Source organism: Anomaloglossus baeobatrachus, chromosome 3, assembly GCF_048569485.1.
Source record: "Anomaloglossus baeobatrachus isolate aAnoBae1 chromosome 3, aAnoBae1.hap1, whole genome shotgun sequence".
Classification (NCBI taxonomy): Eukaryota; Metazoa; Chordata; class Amphibia; order Anura; family Aromobatidae; genus Anomaloglossus; species Anomaloglossus baeobatrachus.
This window is the reverse complement of record NC_134355.1, coordinates 573775288-573789070: the sequence shown is the minus strand read 5'-3', so window position 1 is coordinate 573789070 and position 13783 is coordinate 573775288. Positions and strand designations below refer to the sequence as shown.

The 13783-nt window shown below is 41.3% G+C and overlaps 1 protein-coding gene across 3 annotated transcripts in view; it reads left to right on the top strand.

Annotated features, from left to right (window-relative positions):
* Positions 1-7616, top strand: part of PIK3CB (phosphatidylinositol-4,5-bisphosphate 3-kinase catalytic subunit beta) — a 254891-nt gene extending 247275 nt beyond the window's left edge. For all 3 annotated transcript variants that reach the window (XM_075340956.1, XM_075340957.1, XM_075340958.1), the window contains exons 22-24: positions 3188-3333; positions 3583-3715; positions 4953-7616. In XM_075340956.1, the coding sequence (XP_075197071.1) occupies positions 3188-3333; positions 3583-3715; positions 4953-5090 (417 nt within the window). In that variant the 3' untranslated portion in view covers positions 5091-7616. The remainder of the gene's footprint in view (positions 1-3187; positions 3334-3582; positions 3716-4952) is intronic.
* Positions 7617-13783: the final 6167 nt, after the last annotated feature.

Genomic DNA, 13783 nt, shown 5'->3' with positions numbered 1-13783 from the left:
CCGGAGAGTGGTTTCTCCACCCAGAAGTGTTCCCACACATCTGCACTCGCTGGGGTACACCAGACGTGGATCTAATGGCCTCAAGGTTGAACGCAAAGGTACCCGCGTTCTTAGCCAGGTCACGTGATCCACAGTCCATTGGCGCGGATGCTCTAGTCTCCTGAAGTCGTTTCCGTCTACCTTACATGTTTTTCGCCTCTACCCCTGCTGCCGCGAGTAATCAGGAAGATCAACGCAGAAGGAGTCCCAGTGATACTAATAGCACCGGACTAGCCCAGGTGCGCCTAGTATGCTGAATTAGTAGAATTGCTCATGGCGCCTCGTAAGCATCCCAGACCTGCTGACCCAAGGGCCCATTTCCCATCAACTCCAGAGCCCTGAAGCTAACGGCCTGGCCATTGAGACCTGGACTTTAACAAGAGCGAGACTCTCTCCACCATGTACAGTGCCTGAAAGCTGGCCTTCATCCTGTATTTACCACCGTACGTGGAAAACTTTCCTTTCCCAGTGCAGGGAATCTAATGTCCAACCTATGCCTCTGGCGATCCCCAGAATTCTTGATTTTTATTTATTTTTTTTTGTTTTTTGTTTTTTTTGCAGTCAGGTTGCACGAGGGGTTGGCCCTCAGCTCCCTTAAGGGACAGGTTTCATCTCTCTCAATATTCTATCAATACCGCCTAGCTTGCAATCCGCAAGTCAAGACTTTCCTCAAGGGCGTTTCCCATCTAGTTTCTTCGTATAAACGGTCGCTGGACCCATGGGACCTCAATCTCGTTTTAGACGGTATCCAGAGGTCCCACTTTGAACCTCTTAAGGAATCTTCTCTTGCTCTTCTCTCCTGGAAGGTAACATTCTTAGTGGCGATTACGTCCATCAGACAAGTTTCGGAACTGGCAGCACTCTCTTGCCGCGAACCCTTTCTGTTCTTTCATCAGGACAAGGTGGTTCTACGCCCCCTTCTGGATTTTCTTCCACACCCAGTCCATAGGGTGGAAAGGTTTCTATATTCGCTAGACCTTGTGAAGGCTCTCAGATATTACGTACCCAGCACAGCCCCTTTAGGAACATAGACTCCTTGTTCGTCATTCCTGAAAGGCTTAAGAAAGGAGAGGCAGCTTCATAGGCAATGCTGGCTCGCTGGATTCACTCTGCGATCCAGGAGATCTACCGCTTGCAACTCAAGCCCATTCCTAGAAGGCTGCGGACTCCTTCCACGCGAGCAGTTGGTGCCTCTTGGGCCATTAGGCATCAGGCTTCAGTGGAACAGAGGTGTAAGGCTGCGACCTGGTCTTGTCTACATACTGTTTCAAAGCATTACCGAGTCCATACCCAGGCTTCGGCTGAGGCGAACCTAAGTAGGAAAATTCTGAAAACGATAGCCAGGAGCGCCTACTGAGATAGGTGCTCCACTATCTGGGACTGGTTCCTAGTCCTTGGGTTGCGTTGTTTATTGTTTACCCACACAGGGACTGCTTTAGGACGTCCCATGGTCCTGTGTCCCCCAATGAGGCGTCAGAGAAAAACGGATTTTTGTATACTCACTGTAAAATCGTTTTCTCTTAGCCATCATTGGGGGACACAGCACCCTCCCTTTCGCCCTGTTGGGCCTTAGCTTTTTTCTCTCTCAGTACTTTTTTGTTATGAGTATTCACTCACGTTTTTTGTTACTTGTTCTCCTACTGCTTGTGTACTAAAACTGAAGTAGCCTGGCTGGGCCAGAGGGTGTATACTGCAGGGGAGAAGCTAACATCTTTGCATCTATTTAGTGTCCTCCTATGGATAAGCAGCATAACACCCATGGTCCTGTGTCCCCCAATGATGGCTAAGAGAAAACGATTTTACGGTGAGTACACAAAAATCCGTTTTTTCATCTCTCCAAAGAATAGATTGCAGACGGAACAAATGCCTTTTTAGGATACCTAAAATAGAAATGGTCAGGTGTAAAGTACAATACACTGACGTCCTTGTACAGCGTTAATAGTGATGTCACAGGATGGGGACTGACCTGGGTGATGACAGAACAGGAATAGTCAGTGATATCACGGTACAGTGATGATACGCAGCAATGTCATAGTATGGCAACACTTGTAGTCACAGGAAAGGTCACAGCAAACAGTAACATCATAGTATGAAAGTAGTGTGCACAGTGATGTCACAGAACTGGGATAGTGAGCATTTCACATCTAATGGAACTTTCACAGTTGTTTTGAAGAGCACTTTGATGTCACAGCACATGAGTGAAATATCAGTATTGGAGCATTAGCCACAGTGATGTCACAGGCACAGTTGTTGCACACAGTAACAAAAATAATGCACACAGTAACGGGGGCGGGGCGCACGGGGACGGGGCGCACGGTGACTGGCATGGCTCTTTTACTGGGCCAACCACCCAATTGCTAATGCAGAATCTGCAGCCTACACTTTTTGGTCCCATCCTAGTTATTCAATCTAAATCCCACTGGGCAGCTGTATAATGTTCCTTTTAAACTATGATGATAATTTTGGTGAAACAATGGTTTTGGGGGGGAAGGAAAGGGCATAGATTGAAATGACACTATCGGGAGGCAGATTGCTGCAGAAAAACATTCTCCCACTACCTTTAGAAATGAACACTGAACCCTAATATATAATAACAGAGAGGTAATCTTGATGCCTTCTTTGAAAAATATATTACAAGTTAGTAACCCTAGTGCCTCGTCATGCTTGGATCTTGCATTGATGACCAGACCGACGAGCAGAAGAGGCACCAGGTATGGCGGCAGATTGGAGGAGTATGGCAGGGCTCGGGTCTAGTGGCCACAGACTACCAATGTGCAAATCATTTTGCTCAACTCTACTTATGGATACTGGATTTTTGAGATGGGATGTTGATATAGGGAACTAGTCTGATTTCCGTATGTAGTCTGGAAAGAATTTTTCCCTAATATGGGGCAATTACCATCTTTCTCATGGGGGTTTTTCCCTTCCTCTGTATCAACATGTTAGGTTACAGGTTTAACTCATTGGACTTGTGTCTTGTTGAAAGCTATGGAATTTTGAAGCTTTCCTAATATGAGTTTTTAATTTACCCTTGATGTAGTCCTGGGGAGGGGAAATGTTGGTTCACCTCCATGAAGTGGGTGTATCTCCAGACACTGGGATAAATGCATTTTCTTTCTGTAATTCCTTATGGTTTTTGATCTTTCAGCTTTTCCACATTGATTTTGGTCACATTCTCGGAAACTTCAAGTCTAAGTTTAAAATTAAGAGGGAGCGCGGACCCTTTATTCTTACTCATGACTTCATCCATGTCATCCAACAAGGGAAACCAGGGAACACAGATAAATTTGGCAGGTAATAATTAGACCCAATGGTTTTATGTTGTACTTAAGGAACACTGGTGCTTGCTACATTGCTAAATATGACATCATGAATTTTCATTTTGATGCCCCTTTCTCGTGAGCAGACGACTTGGCAGGAGCAAGCCATAGTGTGAATGCCATAGAAAAGTCGGTAATTCATTAAAATGGGGCTGATAGGACAAACCTGTTATTGTTTCTGCTCTGCAGATCCTGACAAGGATTTTTGGTTGCTTCCATGCAGGTTTCGGCAGTGCTGCGAGGATGCGTACTTGATCCTACGTAGGAATGGAAACCTCATCATCACACTCTTTGCACTCATGCTGACAGCTGGTCTCCCAGAGCTTAGCTCCGTAAAAGATATTCAATATGTCAAGGTAATGTGACCAGAGGCTTTATACATAAATCGCACCCTAGTCTGTAATGTGCACACTAATAGTTTATGAGGAGCAGATAACAGGCAGTGGTGGTGGGGAGCTCATGACTTTGTCTTTTTTTGAGCTGTCACCTGATTTATGACCACATCAAAGTTTGATAAACTTTTATGTGGTCTGTGGTCATAAATCGGCTCAAAGAAGTTCAGAAAAAAATAATTGTGATAAGATCCAACCACAGATAAGATAAGAATAGGTTGTCATCAGTCAGAATTTGGGCCAGAATCTGATATCCAGCTGATAAATGATCTTAAAACACTGTGTAACCAGCATTGTGCAGGTTAATAAAGACCCTGTAAGAACCAAACTGTACTACATGTTTAATGAAACTGCATTGCAAACATTATTTCTAGCGCAAAATACATGCACTTAAAGGGAACCTGTCAGGTCCTGTATGCACCCAGAACCAAGAGCAGTTCTGGGTGCATATTACTAATCCCTGCCTAACCGTCCCAGGCTATAGTAGCATAGATAAAGGGATCTTTAGAAAAAGTATTTTTCAAGATCCTTTATGATATGTTAATGAGGCCAGGGACTAGTTGCAAGGGCGTTACCTCCCTTGGCTAGTCGGCCCCCTTCGCATGTAAGATGCTAATGAATGTGCAGCGTCAGAGGCATGATAAATCTCACCTCTCTGCTGCCATTGCTGACAACGCCGGATTTTGAATCTGTGCGCATGATCAGAAGTCCCAGACTGAAAGTCCAGGGACGTTCTGATCATGCACACTGAGCAAAAAAACAGCGGTGCCAGCAGAGGTGAGAGCGACCATGCCTCTGACGCTGCACATTCATTAGCATGTTAGCACATCCACAGGGGCATACTTACATGCTAAGGGGGCCGAATACCCAAGGGAACTAACGCCATTGCGACTAGTCGCTGGCCTCATTAGCATATCATAAAGGATCTTTATAAATCCTTTTTCTAAAGTTCTCTTTATCTATGCTAGTGTATACAGGGACAGTTAGGCAGGGATTAGCAATATTCATCCAGAACCGCCCTTGGTTCTGGGTGCATACAGGACCTGACAAGTTCCCTTTAAGTAAAAAAAAAAAAATCAACAAAAAAATCAAATGATTAATCAGGAAGGTGCCCTTATCCTTTATGTACCATAACTCCTGTAGTTCCCGTAATTCGCTGACCTACTTGTATTACTGAGAAGTTCTCATTTACCCCCTCTAGGACTCCTTGGCACTGGGAAAGACAGAAGAAGAAGCACTTAAGCAGTTTAGACAAAAGTTTGATGAGGCGCTAAAGGAGAGTTGGTCAACCAAAGTCAACTGGATGGCGCACACTGTGCGTAAGGATTACAAGTCCTAGCGGTACGCTGATGGCTCCACATTTGTATCCTAGTTCTACACAGTTGCAGCTGTGCTATGGAGCGGACGGCCATCAGCGTCCATAGCCGATTGGTGCCTGAAAGTGCAATGTGAACACTGAATGTCGTAACTCGCCCCGATCGACGAGAAACTACAAAAGAAGAACTGAATGTGAGACTTTGCTCTAAACACAAAGACAGTACTGCCGATTATTGTACAGTAGAGATTGGTGCGGCCACTTCTGATGGACATAAGGGATATGGCGACGATGGCGGGGTAACGAGTGGAGGCAGAGGGTCTCCTTGCACCTCAGCGAGGCTATGGATTTGCACACTTTTGGTTTTGATAGCCTACTTGAGCCCTTTGTTTGATAATCTATTTTTTTAATCGACTTGTGTTTTTTTTGTTTTTATGAGATTGTGTCGCCCACGTTTCCCAGACCTTATAAAGATTCTCAGATTATTTTTATTTTACGTCTTCCTGAGTCTAAGGAACTGTGCCAGCTCTTTACTGCCGTGTCTTCACTGAATGGGGTATCAGTACGGGATTTAGTGTCAGGTGCTCAGGACCATGAGTCTTCCATTAATTTTCCCACTCCTATACAGGTAGCAGTTTGCAGGATTTTATTTCCCATTATTATTGCCTTTCTGCTCATTAATCTTTTAGCAGAATGATCACTACATATTGTTATAGTCTGGTCGCTGTCCTGCCTTAAGCATGTGGTACCCTCGTACTGTGGGTATACACTTCACCGATAGGGGGCTGCCTGTACCAACCAGTGTCTGCTCTTCCGTGGCGGCTGTACCTCACCTGGTAAACCAGTGTTAGCTTCGTGACTACTTGAATGAAGAAAAACAGGCTTTGCCAAAGCATTGACTTACCAAGATTGTAATGACTGCCTGGTAACAATAATGGGGCCATCTCTATATTGCAGAGAAAGTCATGTTATAGCTACTTCATATGATGCCATACATCCAGGGATACCTTTCAGCACACCTCATCTCTAAAATTTGGATTTTAGATCCTACCATAAACCGAGGTGTAGCTTTGCTTTACTGTAGTGCTGTGGTGTCTGATCATTTGTGCCCCAAGCAGCAACACTCCTCCAGGATAACCCTGTGATAGAAACATCTGCATCGTCCCAGACCTACTGAGATCTAGACTTCTAGACTAGTCTAGCCTAAAGCGCTTTGTTCCTGTACAAAGATGGATGACAAAGACTATCAAGCGCTACTTGACAAGAATATGCAATGTGAGAGACTCTGAGTAACCGTCGTTTTAATTAATTCTTCGTAAATTAATAGGTTAAATGAAAATAAGTAACTTTGTTATATATTTTTTCTGAGAAGTCTGCTTTTTTTTTTTTCTCCTCCTGAACAGATCTTTCAATACAGGGGTAAAAGCTATATTCAGTGAAGACTGGTCGGCGATGACAGCTGGTATTTTTAAAATTCTATGGCGAGGTGAGGAGGAGGAAGGGTTAGGAGTAGTGATGAGTGTATTCGTAACGAGCATTCGGACGCTCAGATGGGCGCAACTCGTGTACCAAATATAATGGAAGTCAATGCGGAACTCTAGCATTTTTGCGGGAAATCTTCCAGAAGAAAAGCATGAGTTCCCCAATGACATCCATTATACTTGAGTCGCGCCCTTCCGAGCATCCAACTGCCCCTTACGAGTTCTGAGCACCCGATCATGGCAGTGCCGGCTCATCACTAGTTAGGAGCAGACAATCTGCTGCAAGTTCTCGTGAAGAAACAAGTTAGTTTTCCATAGAACCCTATATGCACCAACTGTTATCTTTTGTCTAAGAAATGGGGAAAATCTGTGTTCATTGAAGACCTATTTTACCATTGACATGAGAATTTTTGAGAATGATAGGAGGAAAAAGAAGCAAATTTCTCTGAGATATCTCACAAAACTGTAATATTAATTTATGGGTAAACAAATCAAAACAATGGCTACTTTATAAGTCCTATCTGCTGCCAATTGTATTTTGTACTGTACCTGTGTAACTAGAGACTGAATGCAATGTGACTGACTACCAGTTAGATTCACGTAAGGCAGAATATAATGGAATGATTTTATTTATGCCAACTTTTTTTATTTTCAAGGAGTAGAGACTATTTTATTATGATTTGATGGTTTTCCCATGACTCCGATATTTATTTAACGCTTGGCATTCCAGCTTTGCTGTGATCTCCCAGGCGATAGGATATTGTATTTTGTACAGAATACTTTACCTGGCAGCGGCCTCATTCATGGCGCGCACCGCACAGGAGGCTCCGCGACCGCTGCCTGCTTCTCTTGCACACGTCTTACACTGGAAAACGAGTCTGTGTACATAGGGTGGAAGAGTCCACTGTTCTAATGAGAATGTATCCGCGTTGATTTTACACTGTAAGCAGGACAAGAATCGGATTCAGATGCTGAATAAACGTAACCGATGTTCTGTAAACGGAGCTGATTTGTTACCTCCTTCTTTAATCATTTATCAATTGCTGGACAAAATAAAATGTTAATTTTATTACTTTGTAGAGAATCCTTTGCAGACAATGACTGCCTGAACTCTGGAAGCCATGGACATCACCAAACACTGGATTTCCTCTTTTGTGATGCTTTACTGCGCTGACTTCAGTTCTGCTTATTTGTGGATCTTTCTGGCTTACATTTGGTCTTAAGCATGTGAAATGCAGCTCAATGGGGTTGAGATCTGGTGATTGACTCAGCCATTGCTGAATATTCCATTTATTTGCCTTAACCTCTACCCGACGATCCACTGTAGGTAAACATCAGAGCTTGCTGGGCTTAGGGCAGTACCGAAGTTATTCTATGGTCGCCGGTCAGTCTAGAATCAGGACCGCCAGGGTCCCGCAAACACCACAATACTGGTGCAAAATGCTGGTTGTGACCAGCGACATCATCAGGACCTGATTGGATCAGGTTCCAATAATGTTCGCTATCTTTCATATGCTGATATAAATAATGATCGCGACCTATACAGTAAGGAAAATAAGTATTTGATACACTGCTGATTTTGCAAGTTTTCCCACCTGCAAAGAATGGAGAGGTCTGTAATTTGTAATGTAGGTGCATTTCAACTGTGACAGACAGAACCCCCCCCCCCCTCCCCTCAAAAAAAATAAGAAAAAAATCCAGGGAATCACATTGTATGATTTTGAAATAATTAATTTACATTTTCTTGTATGAAATAAGTACTTGATACAATAGAAAAACAGAACTTAAGAAGTTTGGAATGCTATTGCACACTATTACTGAGGTAGCTGGATTAATATCCTCCCCTCTTGAATACTTCACCTGTGTACCGGCTCAGGAACCTCCGTGCACCGCACCCTTTGCTGCATTATCTATTCAGACACTTGAGGGACTGGTGAGCGGACTGCCATCTCTTTTCGACAGGTGTAATGTATTGCCATGTTTGTGCATTACAATAATTTACACCAGCGATCAGAGTAATAACAGTTCCCATAACTGAACTAAGTAAAAAAAAAAAAAAAAAGTGTTTTTTTAAAATCACAAAATAAAGAACAAAAAGTGAAAAAAAAATTCTAGCAATAAATACTTTCATGTAACAACAAAAATAAACAAGTACATATTTGGTATTGCTGCATTCAGAAAAACCTGATATATAAAACTGTCACCCATTCATTTAACCCATTCAGTGAACAGCATAAAGTGGCAAAATATTATGCATTTTCATCATACCGCCGATAAAAAAAAATTGTAATAAAACATAAAGTTGAACTTAAATAAAAATTATGTAGCTGAAAATGTAATCTTCTCCCGCAAAACACAAGCGACCAGCAGCAGAAAAATAAAAACACTACAGCTGTGAGGATAAGGCGATGCAAAATAATTCTTTTTTTTCTATAAAATTGTTTTTATGTATAAGCAGTAAAACATAAAACAAAGATTATAAATGTAGTATCGCTGTAATCGTACTGACCAGAACAATAAACCTGACATATTACTTGTACCAAACATTGAACGGTGTTAAAAATAAATATTAATTCAGAATTGCTGTTTTAAGTTCGTTCTGTCTCCCAAAAATCAGAATTAAAAACTATTTAAAAACGTTAATGGCCAAAAAATGGTAACAATACAAATGTCAACTCCATCGTTTAAAAAGAAGCCCTCACATGACTCTGTTGGCAGAAATCTAGAAAAGTTATAGCTCTCAAAATATAGTGATGCAAAAAATTATTTTTATGTTAATAAAAAAACAAAAAAAAAACCTTTGTGTGAGATACTTGCCAAATATTAAAGAAAATGATATAAATCGCTATAATTGCACCTACTCCAAAGAATAAGGCTGTCTAGTCACTTATTCTGCTCGGTGAACTCCTAAAAAATAAAACAAATTCTCAACTTGCTCTCGATTTATTCTTTCCCCTCTCAAAGATCGCAGTAAGGCTCGGCTCACATTTATCCTGCACTCCACACAGCACTTACACTGTGTAAATCTCTGAAATACGTTATTCAGACGAAACCCCTGACAGAGAAGATTCCCTATAATGAGGTAGAGTTAGTCATTTTTGACTGTCTGCCTATGATATGGTGGTGTCCATATTTTCAGTGGTGCATTGAAAGCACTGTCAACTAGTTTTGTGCATTTCTGAAAAGGACAACTCTGAACAGAGGCCAGAGTAACTCTGCTGCTTCATTATAGTGAATGGATCCTTGGGGGTGTTACCTAAATCACGTCAATCAGAGATTTAGATGGAATGTGCATTGTAAGTGCTCAACATAGAGCACAGGATAAATGTAGTCCAAAATGATCACAATAAAAGCATCAACTCAACCCTTCAATATAGTGGATTTTCACATTACTGGTAGCACAAAGGCTCTGGAAAGGTGCTAGGACTCCTCGCCCCTCCCCCCAAAGAAATCGAGCAAACCCTGCATTCCCAAATCCCACCCTCCTTTTCAGCTTCCACAGTGTGCCTAAACCATATTTGTCATTAACATTATTGCAGTGAGGAAAGTGCTGTTATATTACAGGATGCAGGTTTCCAGAAGCAGCAGCCATGCACAATTTACAGGCACTAAAATGGCAGATTTGCAATTTTCACTCGGCTGTTTATTTCTGGAAAACACCTATGGAGTCAAAATCGTCAGTATTGCCATGTTCTGCAGACATTGTGTGACAAATTATGGTGCCATTACACTATGTGAAAAACCTAACCTTTTTATGGTAAACATAATATAGTTTTTTGCGGTTTTTTTTTTTTTTTTACCACCCAATAGTGGAATATGATCACTGCACCCCAAAATGATTTACTTGAGACCTGTAGTTTGTAAAATGGGGTCACTTGTGGGCAGTTCTGGCAACTCAGGGTTTCTGCCAATTTGACATGGCACCCACAAATCCTAACAGCAAAACCTGCACTATAATATGGTACTCCTTCCCTTCCTCACTTTGCACTGTGCCAGAAAAGTAGTTTCTGACCACCTAGACTGTACTGGTGCACTCAGGAGAAATTGCACAATAAACTAGGAGATCAATTTTTTCCTATTAGGCTGTGTCCGCACTTTCCGTTTCCACCTGCTTTTCAGGTGCTTTTTAGGTCCGTTTTGAACTGCAGCGTTTTCGTGCCAAAGAGCATGCGTTTTGATTTTCCAGCAAAGTCTAATGGTGATTTCTTGTCTGCACTTTGCGTTTCCAAACGCAGCGTTTAATTTGCATAATTTTGGGCAAAAACTCTGCGTTCAAAGAAGCAGCATGTCAATTGTTTTTGGCATTTGGGCTGCGTTTTGCTAACATTGAAGTCAATGAGAAGTTGTTAAAAGCAAGAAACATCAAAATTCCAGCATTTTAACTGCTTTTTAGTTGCAGAAACAATGCGTTTTGGAAATCCAAAACGCATGTTTTTCTGACATCAAATTATTGGAATGATATGTCCCTTTACACACACACACATAGTCCGACAATTAAATTAATGAAAACTATTAATTTATTGCTATTTTAGCGAAAAATACCATAAAACCGCTGTAATGATATGAAAGATAACTATTTTCATTATGATTTCAATAATTATATATTTGTCCCTTTTTTTTTCCCTTTTTTCCATTGTATTTGACTGTTTAAACTTTATTTAGCAGTGTCTTAATGTTCAAAACGCATCTGTCTAAACGCAATGGAAAAGCATGTAAAAAGCGCTAAAAACGCGATAAAAACGCATGCGTATTTAGCGCGATTTAGTGGTCAAAAGCAACTTTGGGAAAAGCAATTTCTGCCAGAGGATGCGTTTAGAACTGCAACTAGGATGACGCAAAGTGCGGACATAGCCTTAGCCCTTTTAAAAATAAAAAACTTGCTGCTAAAACATCATTTTCGAGAACAAAATGTAAATCTTTTTTCTTCACCGCCCAATGGTATAAAATTCTGTGAAGCATTTTTGGTGTTAATTTGCTCACTGCACCCATAGATTAATTCATTGAGGGGTATAGTTTGTAAGGTTACAGGACTTATGGGGTGCTCTGCTGTTCTGGCACCTCAGGGGCTCTGCCAATGTGACATGGCACCTGCAAACCATTCCAGCAAAATCTTGTAATTAAGTATAAGGGGATAACCGGTGAGCATGGCTCCTAAACTGGCCCTCGGGCTAGGGGGCAATCGCTGTCCCTTAGCCCAAAGGAACTTTTGAGGGTGAAGAGGTCTGTCAATCTACCCCTGCTCTTGGATAGCCCTGCTCTAATATTCCCTCTCCCTCACCACTCCAGGGCAGGGCCAGGGCAGGTGTGGTTAAACCCACACAAAAAGACAAACTGGGAAACCAAAACTCTTAACTTGCAGTAATCGCACACAGAGGTACTAGACAAAATGTGATCAGTAGGAAATAAAGAGCAGGGAGGGAATAAACAGATGACAAGAGAATTCCCACAACACAACAAACAGCACTCAGTAGTTCCCCAGCAACTGTATCACAACAGCACATGGACCAGTATCGCTTAAAGCTATAATCGGCACAGGAAGTCACTTTCTACCATCTTAAAAAGGCGGTGAGAAGCTGTGACAGATTTCTCACATGTGATGGTAGAGGTAACAAGCAGGCTAGGAGAGATTAACCCCTGCCAGCCCGATCACTGAGCACACAGCTGGTCGATGCCCGAGGCTGCCTGTGTAACTCCAACGCGCCAGAGAAACCAGTGAGAACTGTCAGTCTGTGGTGTGCACAGCGCCATATACTGCCATGTCACTAGAAGAGTCTTGATCTGAATGCCAATATCGGGCTTCTTCCATTATGTGCTTTGCACTGTACCTCAAAATTTGTTTTCAACCACATTTCGGGTATTGACGCACTCAGAAATTGCAAAACAAATTGGATCATTCATTTTTTCCTATTACCCCTTTTGAAAATTAAAAACTGGGGGCTAAAGCATCGTTTTATTGGAAAACAAGATAATTTTACATTTACTCAACACAATGTTATACAATTGTGTTAATCACCTGAGGGTTAAAAATGCTCACTACACCCCTAAATGAATTCCACGAGCAGTGTAGTTTCCAAAATGGGGTTTCTGCTGTTTTGGTAGGTCAGGGTCTTCTCATATGTAACATAGCGTCCACAATCTGTTCCAACTAAAATGGCACTCCAAAATTCAAATAGCACTCCTTCCCTTCCGAGTCCTGCAATGTGCCCAAACAGTAGTTTTCCCCCCACATATGGGGTATTGTATTCGGCAGAAATTGCACACAAATTGTATTGTCTATTTTTTCCTGTTGCACTTGTAAAAATAAAAAAGAAATGTGGGGCTAACGCTACATTTTTGTGAAAAATTTTTTTTTTTTTATTTTCATGGTTCAACTTTATAAAAATCTGTGACGCACCTGTAGGTTCAATATGCTCACTACATCTATAGATAAATTCCTTGAGGGATGTAGTTTACATCATAGGTTCACTTGTGGGGGTTTTCCATTGTTTAGGCATATCCGGTATCTATTCCAGACAATTTTGCACTCCAAAAGTCAAATAGCGTTTCTTCCCTTTCGAGCCCAACCATGCGTTCAAACAATAGTTTTCTACCAAATATGGGATATTGGTGCGCTCAGGAGAAATTGCACAACAAATTGTTCTATTCATTTTCTCCTGTTACGCTGGTGAAAATAAATAAAAAATATGGGGCTAAAGCAACACTTTTGTTTGGAGAAAGTAAAATGTTAATTTTTTTTTTCTTCCACGTGTTAATGCCTATAAAGCATCTAAAGGGTTAATAAACTTCTTGAATGGGTTTGAGGGATGCAGTATTTAGAAACTTTTGGATATTTTCTGACACAGGCCTCTCAGTCACTTCAAATGTGATGTTGACCCTAAAAAAAGTTTTTTCTGATTTTGTTGGAAATTTAGAAATTGTTGATAACCTTTTAACCTTTCTAACTTCATAACAAAAAAAAAAGTTTCAAAATTGATGCTGATTAAAGTAGACATGTGTTAAATGTGTTATCTGGTTTAAGGACATAAAAATTGATAGTTCGAAAATTGCGAAATCTTCCATTTTTTTTTGTCAATTTTTTATTTTTTCATAAATAAACAACTAATATCAACTACAATGTACCACTAACATGAAGTACAATTTGTCATTAAGAAAAACAGTCTCAGAATCACTGGGATCTGTTTAAGCGTTCCAGAGTTATTACATCATAAAGCAGGGGTGTGGAACCTTTTTTTCAGC